Source organism: Salvelinus namaycush, chromosome 23, assembly GCF_016432855.1.
Source record: "Salvelinus namaycush isolate Seneca chromosome 23, SaNama_1.0, whole genome shotgun sequence".
In the NCBI taxonomy this organism is placed as follows: Eukaryota; Metazoa; Chordata; class Actinopteri; order Salmoniformes; family Salmonidae; genus Salvelinus; species Salvelinus namaycush.
In genome coordinates, this window is record NC_052329.1 from 2997149 (window position 1) to 3022663 (window position 25515).

The following is a 25515-nucleotide window of genomic DNA, read 5'->3' on the forward strand; positions in this document are numbered from 1 at the left end:
AGTCTACCCTCTGAGAGTCTACCCTCTGAGAGAACCTACCCTCTGAGAGAGTCTACCCTCTGAGAGTCTACTCTCTGAGAGAGTCTACCCTCTGAGAGAGTCTACCCTCTGAGAGAACCTACCCTCTGAGAGAGTCTACCCTCTGAGAGAGCCTACCCTCTGAGAGTCTACCCTCTGAGAGAGTCTACCCTATGAGAGAGTCTACCCTCTGAGAGAACCTACCCTCTGAGAGAACCTACCTTCTGAGAGAGTCTACCCTCTGAGAGAGTCTACCCTCTTAGAGAACCTACCTTCTGAGAGAACCTACCCTCTGAGAGAGTCTACCCTCTGAGAGAGTCTACCCTCTGAGAGAGTCTACCTTCTGAGAGAGTCTACCCTCTGAGAGAGTCTACCTTCTGAGAGAGTCTACCCTCTGAGAGAGTCTACCCTCTGAGAGAGTCTACCCTCTGAGAGAACCTACCCTCTGAGAGAACCTACCTTCTGAGAGAGTCTACCCTCTGAGAGAGTCTACCCTCTTAGAGAACCTACCTTCTGAGAGAGTCTACCCTCTGAGAGAACCTACCCTCTGAGAGAGTCTACCCTCTGAGAGAGTCTACCTTCTGAGAGAGTCTACCCTCTGAGAGAGTCTACCCTCTGAGAGAGTCTACCCTCTGAGAGAACCTACCTTCTGAGAGAGACTACCCTCTGAGAGAGTCTACCCTCTGAGAGAGTCTACCCTCTGAGAGAACCTACCTTCTGAGAGAGACTACCCTCTGAGAGAGTCTACCCTCTGAGAGAACCTACCTTCTGAGAGAACCTAACCTCTGAGAGAGACTAACCTCTGAGAGAGTCTACCTTCTGAGAGAGACTACCTTCTGAGAGAGACTACCCTCTGAGAGAGTCTACCTTCTGAGAGAGTCTACCCTCTGAGAGAGTCTACCCTCTGAGAGAGTCTACCCTCTGAGAGAGTCTACCATCTGAGAGAACCTACCTTCTGAGAGAGTCTACCCTCTGAGAGAGTCTACCCTCTGAGAGAGTCTACCCTCTGAGAGAACCTACCTTCTGAGAGAGACTACCCTCTGAGAGAGACTACCCTCTGAGAGAGTCTACCCTCTGAGAGAACCTACCTTCTGAGAGAATCTACCTTCTGAGAGAGTCTACCTTCTGAGAGAGTCTACCCTCTGAGAGAGTCTACCCTCTGAGAGTCTACCCTCTGAGAGAGACTACCCTCTGAGAGAGCCTACCCTCTGAGAGAGCCTACCCTCTGAGAGAGCCTACCCTCTGAGAGAGACTACCCTCTGAGAGAGCCTACCCTCTGAGAGAGCCTACCCTCTGAGAGAGCCTACCCTCTGAGAGAGTCTACCCTCTGAGAGAGTCTACCGTCTGAGAGAGCCTACCCTCTGAGAGAGCCTACCCTCTGAGAGAGTCAACCTTCTGAGAGCGTCTACCTCTGAGAGAGACTACCCTCTGAGAGAGACTACCCTCTGAGAGAGACTACCCTCTGAGAGAGACTACCCTCTGAGAGAGACTAACCTCTTAGAGAGTCTCTGTCATGCCCTGGCCATAGAGAGGTTTTTATTCTCTATTTTGGTTAGGCCAAGGTGTGACTAGGGTGGGCATTCTAGTTTCTTTATTTATATGTTTTGTATTTCTATGTTTTGGCCGGGTATGGTTGGGACAGTTGTCTATCGTTGTCTCTGATTGGGAATCATACTTAGGCAGCCTTTTTTCCTTTGGTGTTTGTGGGTAGTTATCTTTGTTAGTGGCACTATAGCCCTGTCAAGCTTCACGGTTGTTACTTCGTTTCTTGTTTTGTTGGCGACATTTAAATATAATAAAGGAAAATGTACGCTCACCACACTGCACCTTGGTCTCCTTCCGAAGACGGCCGTGACACTCTCGGCTTTTAAATACCCTTCCCCGACAACCACACCACACCACACCATTTAATTAAATACCTCTCCCCGATAACCACACCACACCATTCATTGGCCACAAATATGGATAATACAAAAATTGGTATTTTCCACCACCTGAGGTAAGAAAGCAACCTGTTACTAGAAGAAGAAGGAGAAGGACTCTGTCTAACATGTCCTAGCAGAAGTTCTCCTCTGCTTGTGTTCTTGTATGAATCAGTGTTTAAATGACGTCTGAACATAGGCCTGACATCCAGATCACGGGGACCACTTCCTCTCCTCTTATTCCATCTTTGTAAATGAGAGGAACAATCTGATTTACTATGGTAATGAGCTTAGCGTTATGTCTCCAAGGAGTGATTCACAAAAACAAGGTTGTGCAAATCCAGACAGAAAGAGATGAGCTGGACATCGTACCTCATGGTAAAATGCTAAATACCTGCTGCCACATCAACTGCAATGCCAACCGATACCTGTTTTCCCGGGTCATGAAAGTCCTTTTCAGTTAAACGCATTGGGAATCCTGGAGCTCATTTTCAATGACCCTCTGAAACCTTGCCAATGACAAGCACCAGCGCTGCACTAGGTGATGATGAGCGATCCTCTGTGTAGCCAGATGTATCAAAACTCCTCCGGTTAGAGAAGAGAGAGAAAGAGAGAGAGAGAGACTCACCTGAATCCAGCACCGCCGTCCGAGCCTAGAGAGGCCCCTGAGAGGCTAACAGTTTGAAAGCCCTAGCATCCCATTCACCAATGACAACCATTGATTCAGTTAATTTTATGCGGGAGAGATGATTTCCCTGATGGCTGGTTTGGCCAGGGCACATTGTGCGTGATTGGAGAAAGCTACTAATGATAAAGCTTCCTGACCATCTATTCCTGACACTGTCTCTCTCTAAGGCATGCAGAGCTGAGGCCCTTGGCCACCAAGGGGAATACTATGATAAAGCTTCCTGAATATCTATTCTTGACACTGTCTCTCTCTCTAAGGCATGCAGAGCTGAGGCCCTTGGCCACCAAGGGGAAAACACCGTTCAAATAAATATCTGATGTATGCTTATGTAAACACATTACAGGAAGTGAAATATTAGACCACTTCCGGGTGGAGTGCCTGAGTGCTCATGTATTACAGTACCTAAATCTGCCATTAGGTTTCCACCTGGGAATCACTTCATGATGACAGTAAATATGCCATTAGGTTTCCACCTGGATGAGGAGGGTACAGTGTGTGAGGGATGAGGAGGGTACAGTGTGTGAGGGATGAGGAGGGTAGAGTGTGTGAGGGATGAGGAGGGTACAGAGTGTGAGGGATGAGGAGGGTAGAGTGTGTGAGGGATGAGGAGGGTACAGTGTGTGAGGGATGAGGAGGGTACAGTGTGTGAGGGATGAGGAGGGTACAGTGTGTGAGGGATGAGGAGGGTACAGTGTGTGAGGGATGAGGAGGGTACAGTGTGTGAGGGATGAGGAGGGTACAGTGTGTGAGGGATGAGGAGGGTACAGTGTGTGAGGGATGAGGAGGGTACAGTGTGTGAGGGATGAGGAGGGTACAGTGTGTGAGGGATGAGGAGGGTAGAGTGTGTGAGGGATGAGAAGGGTAGAGTGTGTGAGGGATGAGGAGGGTACAGTGTGTGAGGGATGAGGAGGGTACAGTGTGTGAGGGATGAGGAGGGTACAGTGTGTGAGGGATGAGGAGGGCACAGTGTGTGAGGGATGAGGAGGGTACAGTGTGTGAGGGATGAGGAGGGTACAGTGTGTGAGGGATGAGGAGGGTAGAGTGTGTGAGGGATGAGGAGGGTAGAGTGTGTGAGGGATGAGGAGGGTAGAGTGTGTGAGGGATGAGGAGGGTACAGTGTGTGAGGGATGAGGAGGGCACAGTGTGTGAGGGATGAGGAGGGCACAGTGTGTGAGGGATGAGGAGGGTACAGTGTGTGAGGGATGAGGAGGGTACAGTGTGTGAGGGATGAGGAGGGTACAGTGTGTGAGGGATGAGGAGGGCACAGTGTGTGAGGGATGAGGAGGGTACAGTGTGTGAGGGATGAGGAGGGTAGAGTGTGTGAGGGATGAGGAGGGTAGAGTGTGTGAGGGATGAGGAGGGTACAGTGTGTGAGGGATGAGGAGGGTAGAGTGTGTGAGGGATAAGGAGGGTACAGTGTGTGAGGGATGAGGAGGATACAGTGTGTGAGGGATGAGGAGGGTACAGTGTGTGAGGGATGAGGAGGGTACAGTGTGTGAGGGATGAGGAGGGTACAGTGTGTGAGGGATGAGGAGGGTACAGTGTGTGAGGGATGAGGAGGGTACAGTGTGTGAGGGATGAGGAGGGTACAGTGTGTGAGGGATGAGGAGGGTACAGTGTGTGAGGGATGAGGAGGGTAGAGTGTGTGAGGGATGAGGAGGGTAGAGTGTGTGAGGGATGAGGAGGGTAGAGTGTGTGAGGGATGAGGAGGGTACAGTGTGTGAGGGATGAGGAGGGTACAGTGTGTGAGGGATGAGGAGTCTGGAGTGTGTGAGGGATGAGGAGGGTAGAGTGTGTGAGGGATGAGGAGGGTACAGTGTGTGAGGGATGAGGAGGATACAGTGTGTGAGGGATGAGGAGGGTACAGTGTGTGAGGGATGAGGAGGGTACAGTGTGTGAGGGATGAGGAGGGTACAGTGTGTGAGGGATGAGGAGGGTACAGTGTGTGAGGGATGAGGAGGGTACAGTGTGTGAGGGATGAGGAGGGTACAGTGTGTGAGGGATGAGGAGGGTACAGTGTGTGAGGGATGAGGAGGGCACAGTGTGTGAGGGATGAGGAGGGTACAGTGTGTGAGGGATGAGGAGGGTACAGTGTGTGAGGGATGAGGAGGGTACAGTGTGTGAGGGATGAGGAGTCTGGAGTGTGTGAGGGATGAGGAGGGTAGAGTGTGTGAGGGATGAGGAGGGTACAGTGTGTGAGGGATGAGGAGGATACAGTGTGTGAGGGATGAGGAGGGTACAGTGTGTGAGGGATGAGGAGGGTACAGTGTGTGAGGGATGAGGAGGGTACAGTGTGTGAGGGATGAGGAGGGTACAGTGTGTGAGGGATGAGGAGGGTACAGTGTGTGAGGGATGAGGAGGGTGTGTCAGGGGCGTGTGTAGAGGGGTGAAGGGGTGTGTCAGTGGCGTGTGTAGAGGGGTGAGGGGGTGTGTCAGGGGTGTGTGTAGAGGGGTGAGGGGGTGTGTCAGGGGCGTGTGTAGAGGGGTGAGGGGGTGTGTCAGGGGCGTGTGTAGAAGGAAGAAGGGGTGTGTCAGGGGCGTCTCACCATCTGTTCTGAGTGTGAGTGGCGTGGGCGGGCTGAGGACCCTGGCGTTGGTCACCGTGTTCTTCACCAGACAGATGTAGCTGCCCACGTCACTAGGCTGCACCTTGGACACGTACAGGTTGCCCGTTACCTGGGAGATGAACCGACGGCTATCCTCGGCAACAAACGATGGGAACTCGTTGAACACCCAGCTGTACATGATCTCTGGAGAGGAGGAGGAGAGGAGAGGAGGGGGAGAGGAGAGGAGGAGGAGAGGAGAGGAGAGGAGAGGAGGATGAGACACGGAGAGGAGGAGGAGAGGAGAGTAGGAGGAGAGGAGAGGAGGAGGAGAGGAGAGGAGGAGGATGAGACACGGAGAGGAGGAGGAGAGGAGAGGAGGATGAGACACGGAGAGGAGGAGGAGAGGAGAGGAGGAGGAGAGGAGAGGAGGATGAGACACGGAGAGGAGGAGGAGAGGAGGAGAGGAGAGGAGGAGGAGAGGAGAGGAGGATGAGACAGAGAGGAGGATGAGAAAGAGGAGAGGAGGATGAGACAGAGAGGAGGAGGAGAGGAGAGGAGAGGAGAGGAGAGGAGAGGAGAGGAGAGGAGAGGAGAGGAGAGGAGAGGAGAGGAGAGGAGAGGAGAGGAGAGGAGAGGAGAGGAGGATGAGACACAGAGAGGAGGAGGAGAGGAAAGGAGAGGAGAGGAGAGGAGGATGAGACACGGAGAGGAGAGGAGAGGAGAGGAGAGGAGAGGAGAGGAGAGGAGAGGAGAGGAGAGGAGAGGAGAGGAGAGGAGAGGAGAGGAGAGGAGAGGAGAGGGAGGATGAGACACAAGAGGCACACAAAACAAAGATACATGACGATACGGATGAGACTGTAGTCAACACATTACTGTAGTCTGCCTGAGAGGACACCACATTACTGTAGTCTGCCTGAGAGGACACCACATTACTGTAGTCTGCCTGAGAGGACACCACATTACTGTAGTCTGCCTGAGAGGACACCACATTACTGTAGTCTACCTGAGAGGACACCACATTACTGTAGTCTGCCTGAGAGGACACCACATTACTGTAGTCTGCCTGAGAGGACACCACCTTACTGTAGTCTGCCTGAGAGGACACCACATTACTGTAGTCTGCCTGAGAGGACACCACATTATTGTAGTCTGCCTGAGAGAGGACACCACATTACTGTAGTCTGCCTGAGAGGACACCACATTACTGTAGTCTGCCTGAGAGGACACCACATTAATGTAGTCTGCCTGAGAGGACACCACATTACTGTAGTCTGCCTGAGAGGACACCACATTACTGTAGTCTGCCTGAGAGGACACCACCTTACTGTAGTCTGCCTGAGAGGACACCACATTACTGTAGTCTGCCTGAGAGGACACCACATTATTGTAGTCTGCCTGAGAGGACACCACATTACTGTAGTCTGCCTGAGAGGACACCACATTACTGTAGTCTGCCTGAGAGGACACCACATTAATGTAGTCTGCCTGAGAGGACACCACATTACTGTAGTCTGCCTGAGAGGACACCACATTACTGTAGTCTGCCTGAGAGGACACCACATTACTGTAGTCTGCCTGAGAGGACACCACATTATTGTAGTCTGCCTGAGAGGACACCACATTAATGTAGTCTGCCTGAGAGGACACCACATTACCGTAGTCTGCCTGAGAGGACACCACATTACTGTAGTCTGCCTGAGAGGACACCACATTACTGTAGTCTGCCTGAGAGGACACCACATTACTGTAGTCTGCCTGAGAGGACACCACATTACTGTAGTCTGCCTGAGAGGACACCACATTAATGTAGTCTGCCTGAGAGGACACCACATTACCGTAGTCTGCCTGAGAGGACACCACATTACTGTAGTCTGCCTGAGAGGACACCACATTACTGTAGTCTGCCTGAGAGGACACCACATTACTGTAGTCTGCCTGAGAGGACACCACATTACTGTAGTCTGCCTGAGAGGACACCACATTACTGTAGTCTGCCTGAGAGGACACCACATTACTGTAGTCTGCCTGAGAGGACACCACATTACTGTAGTCTGCCTGAGAGGACACCACATTACTGTAGTCTGCCTGAGAGGACACCACATTACTGTGGTGTCTATCTATAACTACAGGAGGAGTGTTGACTGCTGCTGTAACATACTGTTAGACCTACCAGGAGACTATCTATAACTACAGGAGAAGTGTTGACTGCTGCTGCTGTAACATACTGTTAGACCTACCAGGAGACTATCTATAACTACAGGAGAAGTGTTGACTGTTGCTGCTGTAACATACTGTTAGACCTACCAGGAGACTATCTATAACTACAGGAGAAGTGTTGACTGCTGCTGCTGTAACATACTGTTAGACCTACCAGGAGACTATCTATAACTACAGGAGAAGTGTTGACTGTTGCTGCTGTAACATACTGTTAGACCTACCAGGAGACTATCTATAACTACAGGAGAAGTGTTGACTGCTGCTGTAACATACTGTTAGACCTACCAGGAGACTATCTATAACTACAGGAGAAGTGTTGACTGCTGCTGCTGTAACATACAGTTAGACCTACCAGGAGACTATCTATAACTACAGGAGAAGTGTTGACTGTTGCTGCTGTAACATACTGTTAGACCTACCAGGAGACTATCTATAACTACAGGAGAAGTGTTGACTGCTGCTGTAACATACTGTTAGACCTACCAGGAGACTATCTATAACTACAGGAGAAGTGTTGACTGCTGCTGCTGTAACATACAGTTAGACCTACCAGGAGACTATCTATAACTACAGGAGAAGTGTTGACTGCTGCTGCTGTAACATATTGTTAGACCTACCAGGAGACTATCTATACCTACAGGAGGAGTGTTGACTGCTGCTGCTGTAACATACTGTTAGACCTACCAGGAGGCTATCTATAACTACAGGAGAAGTGTTGACTGCTGCTGTAACATACTGTTAGACCTACCAGGAGACTATCTATAACTACAGGAGGAGTGTTGACTTCTGCTGCTGTAACATACTGTTAGACCTACCAGGAGACTATCTATAACTACAGGAGAAGTGTTGACTGCTGCTGCTGTAACATACTGTTAGACCTACCAGGAGACTATCTATAACTACAGGAGAAGTGTTGACTGCTGCCGTAACATACTGTTAGACCTACCAGGAGACTATCTATAACTACAGGAGAAGTGTTGACTGCTGCTGTAACATACTGTTAGACCTACCAGGAGACTATCTATAACTACAGGAGAAGTGTTGACTGCTGCTGCTGTAACATACTGTTAGACCTACCAGGAGACTATCTATAACTACAGGAGAAGTGTTGACTGCTGCCGTAACATACTGTTAGACCTACCAGGAGACTATCTATAACTACAGGAGGAGTGTTGACTGCTGCTGTAACATACTGTTAGACCTACCAGGAGACTATCTATAACTACAGGAGAAGTGTTGGCTGCTGCTGCTGTAACATACTGTTAGACCTACCAGGAGACTATCTATAACTACAGGAGAAGTGTTGACTGCTGCTGTAACATACTGTTAGACCTACCAGGAGACTATCTATAACTACAGGAGGAGTGTTGACTGCTGCTGTAACATACTGTTAGACCTACCAGGAGACTATCTATAACTACAGGAGAAGTGTTGACTGCTGCTGTAACATACTGTTAGACCTACCAGGAGACTATCTATAACTACAGGAGAAGTGTTGACTGCTGCTGTAACATACTGTTAGACCTACCAGGAGACTATCTATAACTACAGGAGAAGTGTTGACTGCTGCTGCTGTAACATACTGTTAGACCTACCAGGAGACTATCTATAACTACAGGAGAAGTGTTGACTGCTGCTGTAACATACTGTTAGACCTACCAGGAGACTATCTATAACTACAGGAGAAGTGTTGACTGCTGCCGTAACATACTGTTAGACCTACCAGGTGACTATCTATAACTACAGGAGAAGTGTTGCCTGCTGCTGCTGTAACATACTGTTAGACCTACCAGGAGACTATCTATAACTACAGGAGAAGTGTTGACTGCTGCCGTAACATACTGTTAGACCTACCAGGAGACTATCTATAACTACAGGAGGAGTGTTGACTGCTGCTGTAACATACAGTTAGACCTACCAGGAGACTATCTATAACTACAGGAGAAGTGTTGCCTGCTGCTGCTGTAACATACTGTTAGACCTACCAGGAGACGATCTATAACTACAGGAGGAGTGTTGACTGCTGCTGTAACATACTGTTAGACCTACCAGGAGACTATCTATAACTACAGGAGGAGTGTTGACTGCTGCTGTAACATACTGTTAGACCTACCAGGAGACTATCTATAACTACAGGAGAAGTGTTGACTGCTGCTGTAACATACTGTTAGACCTACCAGGAGACTATCTATAACTACAGGAGAAGTGTTGACTGCTGCTGTAACATACTGTTAGACCTACCAGGAGACTATCTATAACTACAGGAGAAGTGTCGACTGCTGCTGCTGTAACATACAGTTAGACCTACCAGGAGACTATCTATAACTACAGGAGAAGTGTTGACTGCTGCTGTAACATACTGTTAGACCTACCAGGAGACTATCTATAACTACAGGAGAAGTGTTGACTGCTGCTGTAACATACTGTTAGACCTACCAGGAGACTATCTATAACTACAGGAGAAGTGTTGACTGCTGCTGTAACATACTGTTAGACCTACCAGGAGACTATCTATAACTACAGGAGAAGTGTTGCCTGCTGCTGCTGTAACATACTGTTAGACCTACCAGGAGACTATCTATAACTACAGGAGGAGTGTTGACTGCTGCTGTAACATACTGTTAGACCTACCAGGAGACTATCTATAACTACAGGAGAAGTGTTGACTGCTGCTGTAACATACTGTTAGACCTACCAGGAGACTATCTATAACTACAGGAGAAGTGTTGACTGCTGCTGCTGTAACATACTGTTAGATGCATTCATCTTAGATAGCTATGTGAGACAACCACGTATCACAGTCAAATATATAGAATACGAATAATCCATTCCGGCTAAACATTGGATATATCGGCGAATAAGACATCTGAGGACATTAATATTTTACACACACATGAAGGTACCCATAAGCATACATTTCTGATGAAAAAAAAAACAAATGTGAAAAGAAGTGTGGATTTGGCTTTCGGGAAATAAATTCTTCAACTCCTCATATCAACTGAGGATACAGACGTTCAGTGAGCGTATCAAATAGCACCCTTTTCCCTATGTAGTGCACTACTACTACCAGGGTCCTCTGGTCAAAAGTAGTGCACTACATAGGGAATAGGGTTTCATTTGATATGTACACTTAATCTGATATGTTTTATAACAGAGCCAGACGACGTAAGTAAAAAGCAAACAACCAAGTCTCGTCCAACTTTATATTTTAAATCACAACTGAAAAGTTATCTGGATGTTAACATCAGAAGTTGCTTGTCTTGTTTTTTTATCTATGATAATCAGAATGGGGTAAAACTCATTACTTTTTCTGGCTGGCAGACTCTGCAGCACAGATGTGCATATAAATTAATTATATATAAATTAACTATATATAAATAAAATATATATATAAATATATATATCAATTAAATATATATAAATTACCTATATATATATATATATATATATATAAATTAAATATATATAAATTAAATATATATAAATTAAATATATATAAATTAACTATATATATATATACATTAAATATATATAATATAACTATATATACATATATAAATTAAACATATATAAATTAACTGTCAGAGCTGCTCGGAGTACTGGGTGGATGGAGTCAAGCGCAGAGAGCAGGTTTCAAGAACGTGGATTTATTTCCAATACACAGGGAAAACGATCATGCCCTAAAACACACGGGCGCATGAAAAGACGAGTCCAAAAACACCGGACTAAACTGTTCCGAGAAAATAACAAAATCCACATTACAAATCCAACACCAACATAACAGAATACAAGCCCGCACAACAGCCAGCGGGCTACCTGCCCTTAAATAGCCTACCCACCAAACTAAACTCAAAACAGGTGCACCCAATCAGCCCAAACTAACAGAAACAAAAAGAAGAGAATCGATGGCAGCTAGTAGGCCGGTGACGACGACCGCCGAGCGCCGCCCGAACAGGAAGAGGCACCATCCTCGGCGGGATTCGTGACACTAACGAAAAGAAAAAATAAATAAATTAAATATATATAAATTAACTATATATATAAATTAAATATATATAAATTAACTATATATATAAATTAAATATATATAAATTAACTATATATATATATATACATTAAATATATATAATATAACTATATATACATATATAAATTAAACATATATAAATTAACGATATATATATATATAAATATATGTAAATTAACTATATATAAATTAACTATATATATATATATATATATATATATACAGTGGGGCAAAAAAGTATTTAGTCAGCCACCAATTGTGCAAGTTCTCCCACTTAAAAAGATGAGAGAGGCCTGTAATTTTCATCATAGGTACACTTCAACTATGACAGACAAAATGAGAAAAAAAAATCCAGAAAATCACATTGTAGGATTTTTTATGAATTTATTAGCAAATTATGGTGGAAAATAAGTATTTGGTCAATAACAAAAGTTTATCTCAATACTTTGTTATATACCCTTTGTTGGCAATGACAGAGGTCAAACGCTTTCTGTAAGTCTTCACAAGGTTTTCACACACTGTTGCTGGTATTTTGGCCCATTCCTCCATGCAGATCTCCTCTAGAGCAGTGATGTTTTGGGGCTGTTGCCGGGCAACACGGACTTCCAACTCCCTCCAAAGATTTTCTATGGGGTTGAGATCTGGAGACTGGCTAGGCCACTCCAGGACCTTGAAATGCTTCTTACGAAGCCACTCCTTCGTTGCCCGGGCGGTGTGTTTGGGATCATTGTCATGCTGAAAGACCCAGCCACGTTTCATCTTCAATGCCCTTGCTGATGGAAGGAGGTTTTCACTCAAAATCTCACGATACATGGCCCCATTCATTCTTTCCTTTATACGGATCAGTCGTCCTGGTCCCTTTGCAGAAAAACAGCCCCAAAGCATGATGTTTCCACCCCCATGCTTCACAGTAGGTATGGTGTTCTTTGGATGCAACTCAGCATTCTTTGTCCTCCAAACACGACAAGTTGAGTTTTTACCAAAAAGTTCTATTTTGGTTTCATCTGACCATATGACATTCTCCCAATCTTCTTCTGGATCATCCAAATGCTCTCTAGCAAACTTCAGACGGGCCTGGACATGTACTGGCTTAAGCAGGGGGACACGTCTGGCACTGCAGGATTTGAGTCCCTGGCGGCGTAGTGTGTTACTGATGGTAGGCTATGTTACTTTGGTCCCAGCTCTCTGCAGGTCATTCACTAGGTCCCCTCGTGTGGTTCTGGGATTTTTGCTCACCGTTCTTGTGATCATTTTGACCCCACGGGGTGAGATCTTGCGTGGAGCCCCAGATCGAGGGAGATTATCAGTGGTCTTGTATGTCTTCCATTTCCTAATAATTTCTCCCACAGTTGATTTCTTCAAACCAAGCTGCTTACCTATTGCAGATTCAGTCTTCCCAGCCTGGTGCAGGTCTACAATTTTGTTTCTGGTGTCCTTTGACAGCTCTTTGGTCTTGGCCATAGTGGAGTTTGGAGTGTGACTGTTTGAGGTTGTGGACAGGTGTCTTTTATACTGATAACAAGTTCAAACAGGTGCCATTAATACAGGTAACGAGTGGAGGACAGAGGAGCCTCTTAAAGAAGAAGTTACAGGTCTGTGAGAGCCAGAAATCTTGCTTGTTTGTAGGTGACCAAATACTTATTTTCCACCTTAATTTGCAAATAAATTCATAAAAAATCCTACAATGTGATTTTCTGGAATTTTTTTTCTCATTTTGTCTGTCATAATTGAAGTGTACCTATGATGAAAATTACAGGCCTCTCTCATCTTTTTAAGTGGGAGAACTTGCACAATTGGTGGCTGACTAAATACTTTTTTGCCCCACTGTATATATATATATATATATATATATATATATATATATATATATATAAATTAACTCTATATAAATTACATTTTCTTACAAATCCAAACCACCGTAAAGTAACAAGATTCCACACTGGCTGGGAATTTTGTATTTTTTTGCTTTTGTCAATGAACTAAATTGTGTATATTGAACAAATTGATGTTATAAGGGCAGATGGAGAGGATAAAATCATGATGTTCTGTCTTGTGCGTGTGTGTGCGTGTGTGTGCGCGCGTGCGTGCGTGCGTGTGCGTGCGTGCGTGTATGGGTGCATGTGATTGTGTGCGTGTACAGAACCTAACAACAGGTCTGTGTTCCAAATGGCATCCTAACCCTAACCCCTAACCCCTAACCCTAGTCCCTTCATAAAGGTGCCATTTTGGGACACAACAATGTTTAAATGCTTTACTAATAACTGTTGTTGTTGATGAAGTTCTGACTCCTCCCAGACAAACAACAGTTTTATCTTATAGACAGAACAAATAACTGTAGATTACATAAAAGTGTGTGTAGGCTTAAACCTCAGAGGCGCTGATATTTCTTTACGGAGTGCATGGAGTACAAAAAAAAGAAGAAGAAATCACTCAATTCACTTGAAACTTGGGAATAGATTTATATTCAGGAAGAAGCACCGGACTGATTGACACAACTGGAAGAAACTGCTGCAACTAACCCACTCAGAAATCACCCAGTAGTTTACTTCACAGAAGCATATTCCTCTTGATCAGAAACTAGAACCGAACAAATCCCCATACGGAGGCAAACTATTTAAAATAATAACCTGTTTCACGTCCCACTGCGTCCAAATTGAATCCTCCTACAACACAATCCAAATATTGAAATATAAAATAACCTCTACATTTGTTTTATGTTCTCTGTATAACGTCTTCATTTATCCTCACGTTCATAACACCTCTAAATAGTATTGCTCATTAAAGGGGCAATCTGTAGTTCAGACAACAACAAAGCCACCACCCCACTACTGTTTTGATACATGAGGGATGGGTGATGGGGCTGAATAAATGTTACCTCTTTCAAATTCGTAGACAGCTAATGACACCGACTTACCATCTACGTACTGAATAAGTTCACAATGATACATTTAACCATGTTTTGAGTCTATACACTCTGTTTGTTTACAATTATATTGTTAACAAACAATGGAGCAAAACAACCTTATATTTTAGGTTCTGATGGGGTACCAGAGTTGAACGAAGTTCATGAGGCATACAGTAAGTTATATTCTTCAACAATCAATGGCGATATCTCCTCAATTTTAAAGTAAAAAAAAGGGGTGTATTAATCAAACATTGCCGCTTTAAACAAGCTTGCAAATATGAAATGGACGATTTTCATGACAACGTTGATCCATAACCTTCACAAGACTATATTGTATAAACAGGATCAAACCTGCAAGTTCATTATTTGACATGAAATCTCATTGTTCTGTAGTCACCTTCACATTAAATGCTAAATATTAATTCACTCAATCAAAACACTCCTGCTACAGCCTCTGTAACACTCAATCAAAACACTCCTGCTACAGCCTCTGTAACACTCAATCAAAACACTCCTGCTACAGCCTCTGTAACACTCAATCAAAACACTCCTGCTACAGCCTCTGTAACACTCAATCAAAACACTCCTGCTACAGCCTCTGTAACACTCAATCAAAACACTCCTGCTACAGCCTCTGTAACACTCAATCAAAACACTCCTGCTACAGCCTCTGTAACACTCAATCAAAACACTCCTGCTACAGCCTCTGTAACACTCAATCAAAACACTCCTGCTACAACCTCTGTAACACTCAATCAAAACACTCCTGCTACAGCCTCTGTAACACTCAATCAAAACACTCCTGCTACAGCCTCTGTAACACTCAATCAAAACACTCCTGCTACAGCCTCTGTAACACTCAATCAAAACACTCCTGCTACAGCCTCTGTAACAGTCAATCAAAACACTCCTGCTACAACCTCTGTAACACTCAATCAAAACACTCCTGCTACAGCCTCTGTAACACTCAATCAAAACACTCCTGCTACAGCCTCTGTAACAGTCAATCATAACACTCCTGCTACAGCCTCTGTAACACTCAATCAAAACACTCCTGCTACAACCTCTGTAACACTCAATCAAAACACTCCTGCTACAGCCTCTGTAACACTCAATCAAAACACTCCTGCTACAGCCTCTGTAACACTCAATCAAAACACTCCTGCTACAGCCTCTGTAACAGTCAATCATAACACTCCTGCTACAGCCTCTGTAACACTCAATCAAAACACTCCTGCTACAACCTCTGTAACACTCAATCAAAACACTCCTGCTACAGCCTCTGTATCACTCAATCAAAACACTCCTGCTACAACCTCTGTAACACTCAATCAAAACACTCCTGCTACAGCCTCTGTAACACTCAATCAAAACACTCCTGCTACAGCCTCTGTAACACTCAATCAAAATACTCCTGCTACAGCCTCTGTAACACTCAATCAAAACACTCCTGCTACAGCCTCTGTAACACTCAATCAAAACACTCCTGCTACAACCTCTGTAACACTCAATCAAAACACTCCTGCTACAGCCTCTGTAACACTCAATCAAAACACTCCTGCTACAGCCTCTGTAACACTCAATCAAAACACTCCTGCTACAACCTCTGTAACACTCAATCAAAACACTCCTGCTACAGCCTCTGTAACACTCAATCAAAACACTCCTGCTACAGCCTCTGTAACACTCAATCAAAACACTCCTGCTACAGCCTCTGTAACACTCAATCAAAACACTCCTGCTACAGCCTCTGTAACACTCAATCAAAACACTCCTGCTACAGCCTCTGTAACACTCAATCAAAACACTCCTGCTACAACCTCTGTAACACTCAATTTAAAAACACTCCTGCTACAGCCTCTGTAACACTCAATCAAAACACTCCTGCTACAGCCTCTGTAACACTCAATCAAAACACTCCTGCTACAACCTCTGTAACACTCAATCAAAACACTCCTGCTACAACCTCTGTAACACTCAATTTAAAAACACTCCTGCTACAGCCTCTGTAACACTCAATCAAAACACTCCTGCTACAACCTCTGTAACACTCAATCAAAACACTCCTGCTACAGCCTCTGTATCACTCAATCAAAACACTCCTGCTACAACCTCTGTAACACTCAATCAAAACACTCCTGCTACAGCCTCTGTAACACTCAATCAAAACACTCCTGCTACAGCCTCTGTAACACTCAATCAAAATACTCCTGCTACAGCCTCTGTAACACTCAATCAAAACACTCCTGCTACAGCCTCTGTAACACTCAATCAAAACACTCCTGCTACAACCTCTGTAACACTCAATCAAAACACTCCTGCTACAGCCTCTGTAACACTCAATCAAAACACTCCTGCTACAGCCTCTGTAACACTCAATCAAAACACTCCTGCTACAACCTCTGTAACACTCAATCAAAACACTCCTGCTACAGCCTCTGTAACACTCAATCAAAACACTCCTGCTACAGCCTCTGTAACACTCAATCAAAACACTCCTGCTACAGCCTCTGTAACACTCAATCAAAACACTCCTGCTACAACCTCTGTAACACTCAATCAAAACACTCCTGCTACAGCCTCTGTAACACTCAATCAAAACACTCCTGCTACAACCTCTGTAACACTCAATCAAAACACTCCTGCTACAGCCTCTGTAACACTCAATCAAAACACTCCTGCTACAGCCTCTGTAACACTCAATCAAAACACTCCTGCTACAGCCTCTGTAACACTCAATCAAAACACTCCTGCTACAACCTCTGTAACACTCAATTTAAAAACACTCCTGCTACAGCCTCTGTAACACTCAATCAAAACACTCCTGCTACAGCCTCTGTAACACTCAATCAAAACACTCCTGCTACAACCTCTGTAACACTCAATCAAAACACTCCTGCTACAACCTCTGTAACACTCAATTTAAAAACACTCCTGCTACAGCCTCTGTAACACTCAATCAAAACACTCCTGCTACAACCTCTGTAACACTCAATCAAAACACTCCTGCTACAGCCTCTGTATCACTCAATCAAAACACTCCTGCTACAACCTCTGTAACACTCAATCAAAACACTCCTGCTACAGCCTCTGTAACACTCAATCAAAACACTCCTGCTACAGCCTCTGTAACACTCAATCAAAATACTCCTGCTACAGCCTCTGTAACACTCAATCAAAACACTCCTGCTACAGCCTCTGTAACACTCAATCAAAACACTCCTGCTACAACCTCTGTAACACTCAATCAAAACACTCCTGCTACAGCCTCTGTAACACTCAATCAAAACACTCCTGCTACAGCCTCTGTAACACTCAATCAAAATACTCCTGCTACAGCCTCTGTAACACTCAATCAAAACACTCCTGCTACAGCCTCTGTAACACTCAATCAAAACACTCCTGCTACAGCCTCTGTAACACTCAATCAAAACACTCCTGCTACAGCCTCTGTAACACTCAATCAAAACACTCCTGCTACAACCTCTGTAACACTCAATCAAAACACTCCTGCTACAACCTCTGTAACACTCAATCAAAACACTCCTGCTACAACCTCTGACACTCAATCAAAACACTCCTGCTACAACCTCTGTAACACTCAATCAAAACACTCCTGCTACAACCTCTGTAACACTCAATCAAAACACTCCTGCTACAGCCTCTGTAACACTCAATCAAAATACTCCTGCTACAGCCTCTGTAACACTCAATCAAAACACTCCTGCTACAGCCTCTGTAACACTCACTCAAAACACTCCTGCTACAGCCTCTGTAACACTCAATCAAAACACTCCTGCTACAGCCTCTGTATCACTCAATCAAAACACTCCTGCTACAGCCTCTGTAACACTCAATCAAAACACTCCTGCTACAACCTCTGTAACACTCAATCAAAACACTCCTGCTACAGCCTCTGTAACACTCAATCAAAACACTCCTGCTACAGCCTCTGTAACACTCAATCAAAATACTCCTGCTACAGCCTCTGTAACACTCAATCAAAACACTCCTGCTACAGCCTCTGTAACACTCAATCAAAACACTCCTGCTACAGCCTCTGTAACACTCAATCAAAACACTCCTGCTACAGCCTCTGTAACACTCAATCAAAACACTCCTGCTACAACCTCTGTAACACTCAATCAAAACACTCCTGCTACAGCCTCTGTAACACTCAATCAAAACACTCCTGCTACAGCCTCTGTAACACTCAATCAAAACACTCCTGCTACAACCTCTGTAACACTCAATCAAAACACTCCTGCTACAGCCTCTGTATCACTCAATCAAAACACTCCTGCTACAGCCTCTGTATCACTCAATCAAAACACTCCTGCTACAGCCTCTGTAACAGTCAATCAAAACACTCCTGCTACAACCTCTGTAACACTCAATCAAAACACTCCTGCTACAGCCTCTGTAACACTCAATCAAAACACTCCTGCTACAGCCTCTGTAACACTCAATCAAAATACTCCTGCTACAGCCTCTGTAACACTCAATCAAAACACTCCTGCTACAGCCTCTGTAACACTCAATCAAAACACTCCTGCTACAGCCTCTGTAACACTCAATCAAAACACTCCTGCTACAGCCTCTGTAACACTCAATCAAAACACTCCTGCTACAACCTCTGTAACACTCAATCAAAACACTCCTGCTACAGCCTCTGTAACACTCAATCAAAATACTCCTGCTACAGCCTCTGTAACACTCAATCAAAACACTCCTGCTACAGCCTCTGTAACACTCAATCAAAACACTCCTGCTACAGCCTCTGTAACACTCAATCAAAACACTCCTGCTACAGCCTCTGTATCACTCAATCAAAACACTCCTGCTACAGCCTCTGTAACACTCAATCAAAACACTCCTGCTACAACCTCTGTAACACTCAATCAAAACACTCCTGCTACAGCCTCTGTAACACTCAATCAAAACACTCCTGCTACAGCCTCTGTAACACTCAATCAAAATACTCCTGCTACAGCCTCTGTAACACTCAATCAAAACACTCCTGCTACAGCCTCTGTAACACTCAATCAAAACACTCCTGCTACAGCCTCTGTAACACTCAATCAAAACACTCCTGCTACAGCCTCTGTAACACTCAATCAAAACACTCCTGCTACAACCTCTGTAACACTCAATCAAAACACTCCTGCTACAGCCTCTGTAACACTCAATCAAAACACTCCTGCTACAGCCTCTGTAACACTCAATCAAAATACTCCTGCTACAGCCTCTGTAACACTCAATCAAAACACTCCTGCTACAGCCTCTGTAACACTCAATCAAAACACTCCTGCTACAGCCTCTGTAACACTCAATCAAAACACTCCTGCTACAGCCTCTGTAACACTCAATCAAAACACTCCTGCTACAGCCTCTGTAACACTCAATCAAAACACTCCTGCTACATCCTCTGTAACACTCAATCAAAACACTCCTGCTACAGCCTCTGTAACACTCAATCAAAACACTCCTGCTACAACCTCTGTAACACTCAATCATAACACTCCTGCTACAACCTCTGTAACACTCAATCAAAACACTCCTGCTACAACCTCTGTAACACTCAATCAAAACACTCCTGCTACAACCTCTGTAACACTCAATCAAAACACTCCTGCTACAGCCTCTGTAACACTCAATCAAAACACTCCTGCTACAGCCTCTGTAACACTCAATCAAAACACTCCTGCTACAGCCTCTGTAACACGAGGCACTAAATCCTTTTTGCCCTTCCCACAATCCTGCTCCATTTCTATACTGCTGTCCTGTGTCCCAAATATAACATTATTCCCTATATAGTGCCCTATGGGCCCTGGTCAAAAGTAGTGCACTACCCTATGGGTCCTGGTCAAAAGTAGTGCACTACCCTATGGGCCCTGGTCAAAAGTAGTGCACCATCCTATGGACCCTGGTCATCCTAATCCCTAGTGCACTACCCTATGGGCCCTGGTCTACAGTAGTGCACTACCCTATGGGCCCTGGTCTACAGTAGTGCACTACCCTATGGGCCCTGGTCAAAAGGGAATAGGGTTCCATTTAGAACACATTCCTGTTCTGAAGGAGTAAAAAGGTTCTAGCGGACTTCACATAATATAAATCAGTATTGGCATTAGGCACTAACCCTAACCCTAACCTTAACCCTAACCCTAACCCTAACCTTAACCCTAACCCTAACCCTAACCCTAACCCTAACCCTAACCTTAACCTAACCCTAACCCTAACCCTAACCTTAACCCTAACCTTAATGTGATGGGAGCCCGCGTAAAGTATGGGGTCGTAGACTCACACAGACTAATAGTGTTTGCCACTAAATAGCTAATTCCGTCGCCGCCTCTTCACCCTCTCGTCATTTTAAACAACATCCAGTCAGGCTTACGTTTAGTGCCTACCTATTTACTGCCCTAAGTTGTTCATCCGTCCAACATTGGAGGATCACGAGGTACTCCGCGAGAGCATTCCATAACAAAGCTCGTGGGCTGCTAGACTGTGCTTCCCATTCATTACTAACTGGGTAAGGTCGCATCCTTTCAGACATTGAGGTGCTGGAGACCCATAACAACAGGTTCCATAGACCGATTACTAGAGGTCAATCCTTCACATGGAATAAAACCAGGCTAACCATACTAAGGCATCCTTCACATGAGGGACATTAACAACAGGTTAAATCCATTAAATAAGGTCAGTCCTTCACAGTGAGACTAACAGCTAACATACACAGGTCAATCTTAATTTTGAGACTAACACGCGGTCCATTACTAAGGCCACCATTGCAATGATTGATATACACAGGCTACACATGTTACTAAGGATCATTCCTTCCACATGAGATTATAACACCAGGTAGACTACCATTACTAAGGTCATCCTTCACATGAGAATAACACCAGCTAACCATTACTAAAGTCATCCTTCAATGAGGACATAACAACAGGCTAACCCTATCATTATCTACGAAGGTCATCCTTTCACCTATGAGGACATAACAACAGGTAACCTTACTAAGGTCATCCCTTCACATGGACATAACAACAGGCTAACCATTACTAAGGTCATCCTTCACATGAGACATAACACCAGGCTAACCATTACTAAGGTCAGCCTTCACATGAGACATAACACCAGGCTAACCATTACTAAGGTCATCCTTCACATGAGACATAACAGGCTAACCATTACTAAGGTCATCCTTCACATGAGACATAACACAGGCTAACCATTACTAAGGTATCCTTCACATGAGACATAACAACAGGCTAACCATTACTAAGGTCATCCTTCACAGAGATACATTAACACCAGGCTAACCATTACTAAGGTCATCCTTCCACATGAGACATAAAAAGGCTAACCATTACTAAGGTCATCCTTCACATGAGACATAACACCAGGCTAACCATTACTAAGGTCATCCTTCACATGAGATAACACAGGCTAACCATTACTAAGTCATCCTTCACATGAGAATAACACCAGGCTAACCATTACTAAGGTCATCCTTCACATGAGACATAACACCAGGCTAACCATTACTAAGGGTCATCCTTCACATGAGACATAACAACAGCTAACCATTACTAAGGTCATCCTTCACATGAGACATAACACCAGGCTAACCATTACTAAGGTCAGCCTTCACATGAGACATAACACCAGCTAACCATTACTAAGGCATCCTTCACAGAGACTAACACAGGCTAACCATTACTAAGGCATCCTTCACATGAGACGTAACACCAGGCTAACCTTACTAAGGTCATCCTTCACATGAGACATAACAACAGGCTAACCATTACTAAGGTCATCCTTCACATGAGACGTAAACACCGGCTAACCATTACTAAGGTCATCCTTCACATGAGACATAACAACCAGGCTAACCATTACTAAGGTCATCCTTCACATGACATAAACCAGGCAACCATTACTAAGGTCATCCTTCACATGAGACATAACACCAGGCTAAACCATACTAAGGTCACCTTCACATGAGACATAACAACAGGCTAACCATTACTAAGGTCATCCTCACATGAGACATAACAGGCTAACCATTACTAAGGTCATCTCAATGAGACAAAACAGGCTAACCATTACTAGATCATCCTCAATGAGATAACCACGGCTAACCATTACTAAGGTCATCCTTCACATGAGACATAACAAAAGGCTAACATTACTAAGGTCATCCTTCACATGAGACATAACAACAGGCTAACCATTACTAAGGTCACTTCACATGACAGTAACACCAGGCTAACCATTACTAAGGTCATCCTTCACATGAGACATAACAACAGGCTAACCATTACTAAGGTCATCCTTCACATGAACATAACAAACAGGCTAACCATTACTAAGGTCATCCTTCACATGCGAAATAACACCAGGCTAACATTACTAAGGTCATCTTCACATGAGACGTAACAACAGGCTAACATTACTAAGGTCATCCTTCACATGAGACGTAAAAACAGGCTAACCATTACTAAGGTCATCCTTCACATGAGACAAACCCAGGCTAACCATTACTAAAGGTCATTCTCACATGAGACATAACAACAGGCTAACCATTACTAAGGTATCCTTCACATGAGACATAACACCAGGCTAACCATTACTAAGGTCATCCTTCACATGAGACGTAACACCAGGCTAACCATATAAGGTCATCCTTCACATGAACTATACACAGGCTAACCATTACTAAGGTCATCCTTCACATGAGACATAACACCAGGCTAACCATTACTAAGGTCATCCTTCACATGAGACATAACACCAGGCTAACCATTACTAAGGTCATCCTTCACATGAGACATAACACCAGGCTAACCATTACTAAGGTCATCCTTCACATGAGACATAACAAACAGGCTAACCATTACAAGGTCATCATTCACATGGACATAACAACAGGCTAACCAATCTAAGGTCATCCTTCACATGAGACATAACACCAGGCTAACCTATACTAAGGTCATCCTCACATGAGACATAACAACAGGCTAACCATTACTAAGGTCATCCTTCACATGAGACAAAACACCAGGCATAACCATTACTAAGGTCATCCTTCACATGAGACATAAACAAGGCTAACCATTACTAAGGTCATCCTTCACATGAGACATAACAACAGGCTAACCATTACTAAGGTCATCCTTCACATGAGACATAACACACAGGCTAACCATTACTAAGGTCATCCTTCACATGAGACATAACAACAGGCTAACCATTACTAAGGTCATCCTTCACAGAGACATAACACAGGCTAACCATTACTAAGTCATCCTTCACATGAGACATAACACCAGGCTAACCATTACTAAGGTCATCCTTCACTGAGACATAACACCAGGCTAACATTACTAAGGTCATCCTTCACAGATGAGACATAACAACAGGCTAACCATTACTAAGGTCATCCTTCACATGAGACATAACACAGGCTAACCATTACTAGGTCATCCTTCACATGAGACATAACACCAGGCTAACCATTACTAAGGTCATCCTTCACATGAGACATAACACCAGGCTAACCATTACTAAGGTCATCCTTCACATGAGACATAACACCAGGCTAACCATTACTAAGGTCATCCTTCACATGAGACATAACAACAGGCTAACCATACTAAGGTCATCCTTACATGAGACATAACAAACAGGCTAACCATACTATAAGGTCATCCTTCCATGAGACATAACACAGGTAACCATACTAAGGTCATCCTTCACATGAGACATAACAACAGGCTAAACCATTACTAAGGTCACTCACATGAGACATAACACCAGGCTAACCATTACTAAGGTATCCTTACATGAGACATAACAACAGGCTAACCATTACTAAAGTCATCTTCACATGAGACATAACACCAGGCTAACCATTACTAAAGTCATCCTTCACATGAGACATAACAACAGGCTAACCATTACTAAGGTCATCCTTCACATGAGACATAACACCAGGCTAACCATTACTAAGGTCATCCTCACATGAGACATAACACAGGCTAACCATTACTAAGGTCATCCTTCACATGAGACATACAAACAGGCTAACCATTACTAAGGTCATCCTTCACATGAGACTAACACCAGGCTAACCATTACTAAGGTCATCCTTCACATGAGACATAACACAGGCTAACCATTACTAAGGTCATCCTTCACATGAGACATAACACCAGGCTAAACCATACTAAGGTCATCCTTCACATGAGACATAACAACAGGCTAACCATTACTAAGGTCATCCTTCACATGAGACATAACAACAGGCTAACCATTACTAAAGTCATCCTTCACATGAGACATAACAACAGGCTAACCATTACTAGGTCATCCTTCACATGAGACATAACAACAGGCTAACCATTACTAAAGTCATCCTTCAATGAGACATAACACAGGCTAACCATTACTAAAGTCATCCTTCACATGAGACATAACACAACAGGCTAACCATTACTAAGGTCATCCTTCACATGAGACATAAAAGGCTAACCATTACTAAGAGTATCCTTCACATGAGACATAAACACAGGCTAACCATTACTAAGGTCATCCTTCACATGAGACATAACACAGGCTAACCATTACTAAGGCTCATCCTTCACATGAGACATAACAACCAGGCTAACAATACATAAGGTCATCTCACATGAGACATAACAACGGCTAACCATTACTAAGGTCATCCTTCACATGAGACATAACACCAGGCTAACCATACTAAGTCATCCTTCACATGAGACTAACACAGGCTAACACTACTAAGGTCATCCTTCACATGAGACATAACAACAGGCTAACCATTACTAAGGTCATCCTTCACATGAGACATAACAACAGGCTAACATACTAAGGTCATCCTTCACATGAGACATAACACCAGGCAACCATACTAAGGTCATCCTTCACATGAGACATAACACCAGGCTAACCATACTAAGGTCATCCTTCACATGAGACATAACACCAGGCTAACCATTACTAGGTCATCCTTCACATGAGACTAAACACCAGCAACCATACTAAGGTCATCCTTCACATGAGACATAAACAACAGCTAACCATTACTAAGGTCACCTTCACATGAGACATAACAACAGGCTAACATTACTAAGGTCATCCTTCAACATGAGACATAACACCAGCTA

The 25515-nt window shown here is 44.2% G+C and overlaps 1 protein-coding gene across 1 annotated transcript in view; it reads right to left on the minus strand.

The window, feature by feature from the left end:
- The window catches only part of cntn5 (contactin 5), a gene marked incomplete at its 5' end in the record, with an annotated part of 395923 nt that overhangs the window by 284572 nt on the left and 85836 nt on the right, over positions 1–25515 (minus strand). Inside the window, one exon of the mRNA XM_038962131.1 lies at positions 5175–5378. Coding sequence (XP_038818059.1) covers positions 5175–5378 — 204 coding nt within the window. The remainder of the gene's footprint in view (positions 1–5174; positions 5379–25515) is intronic.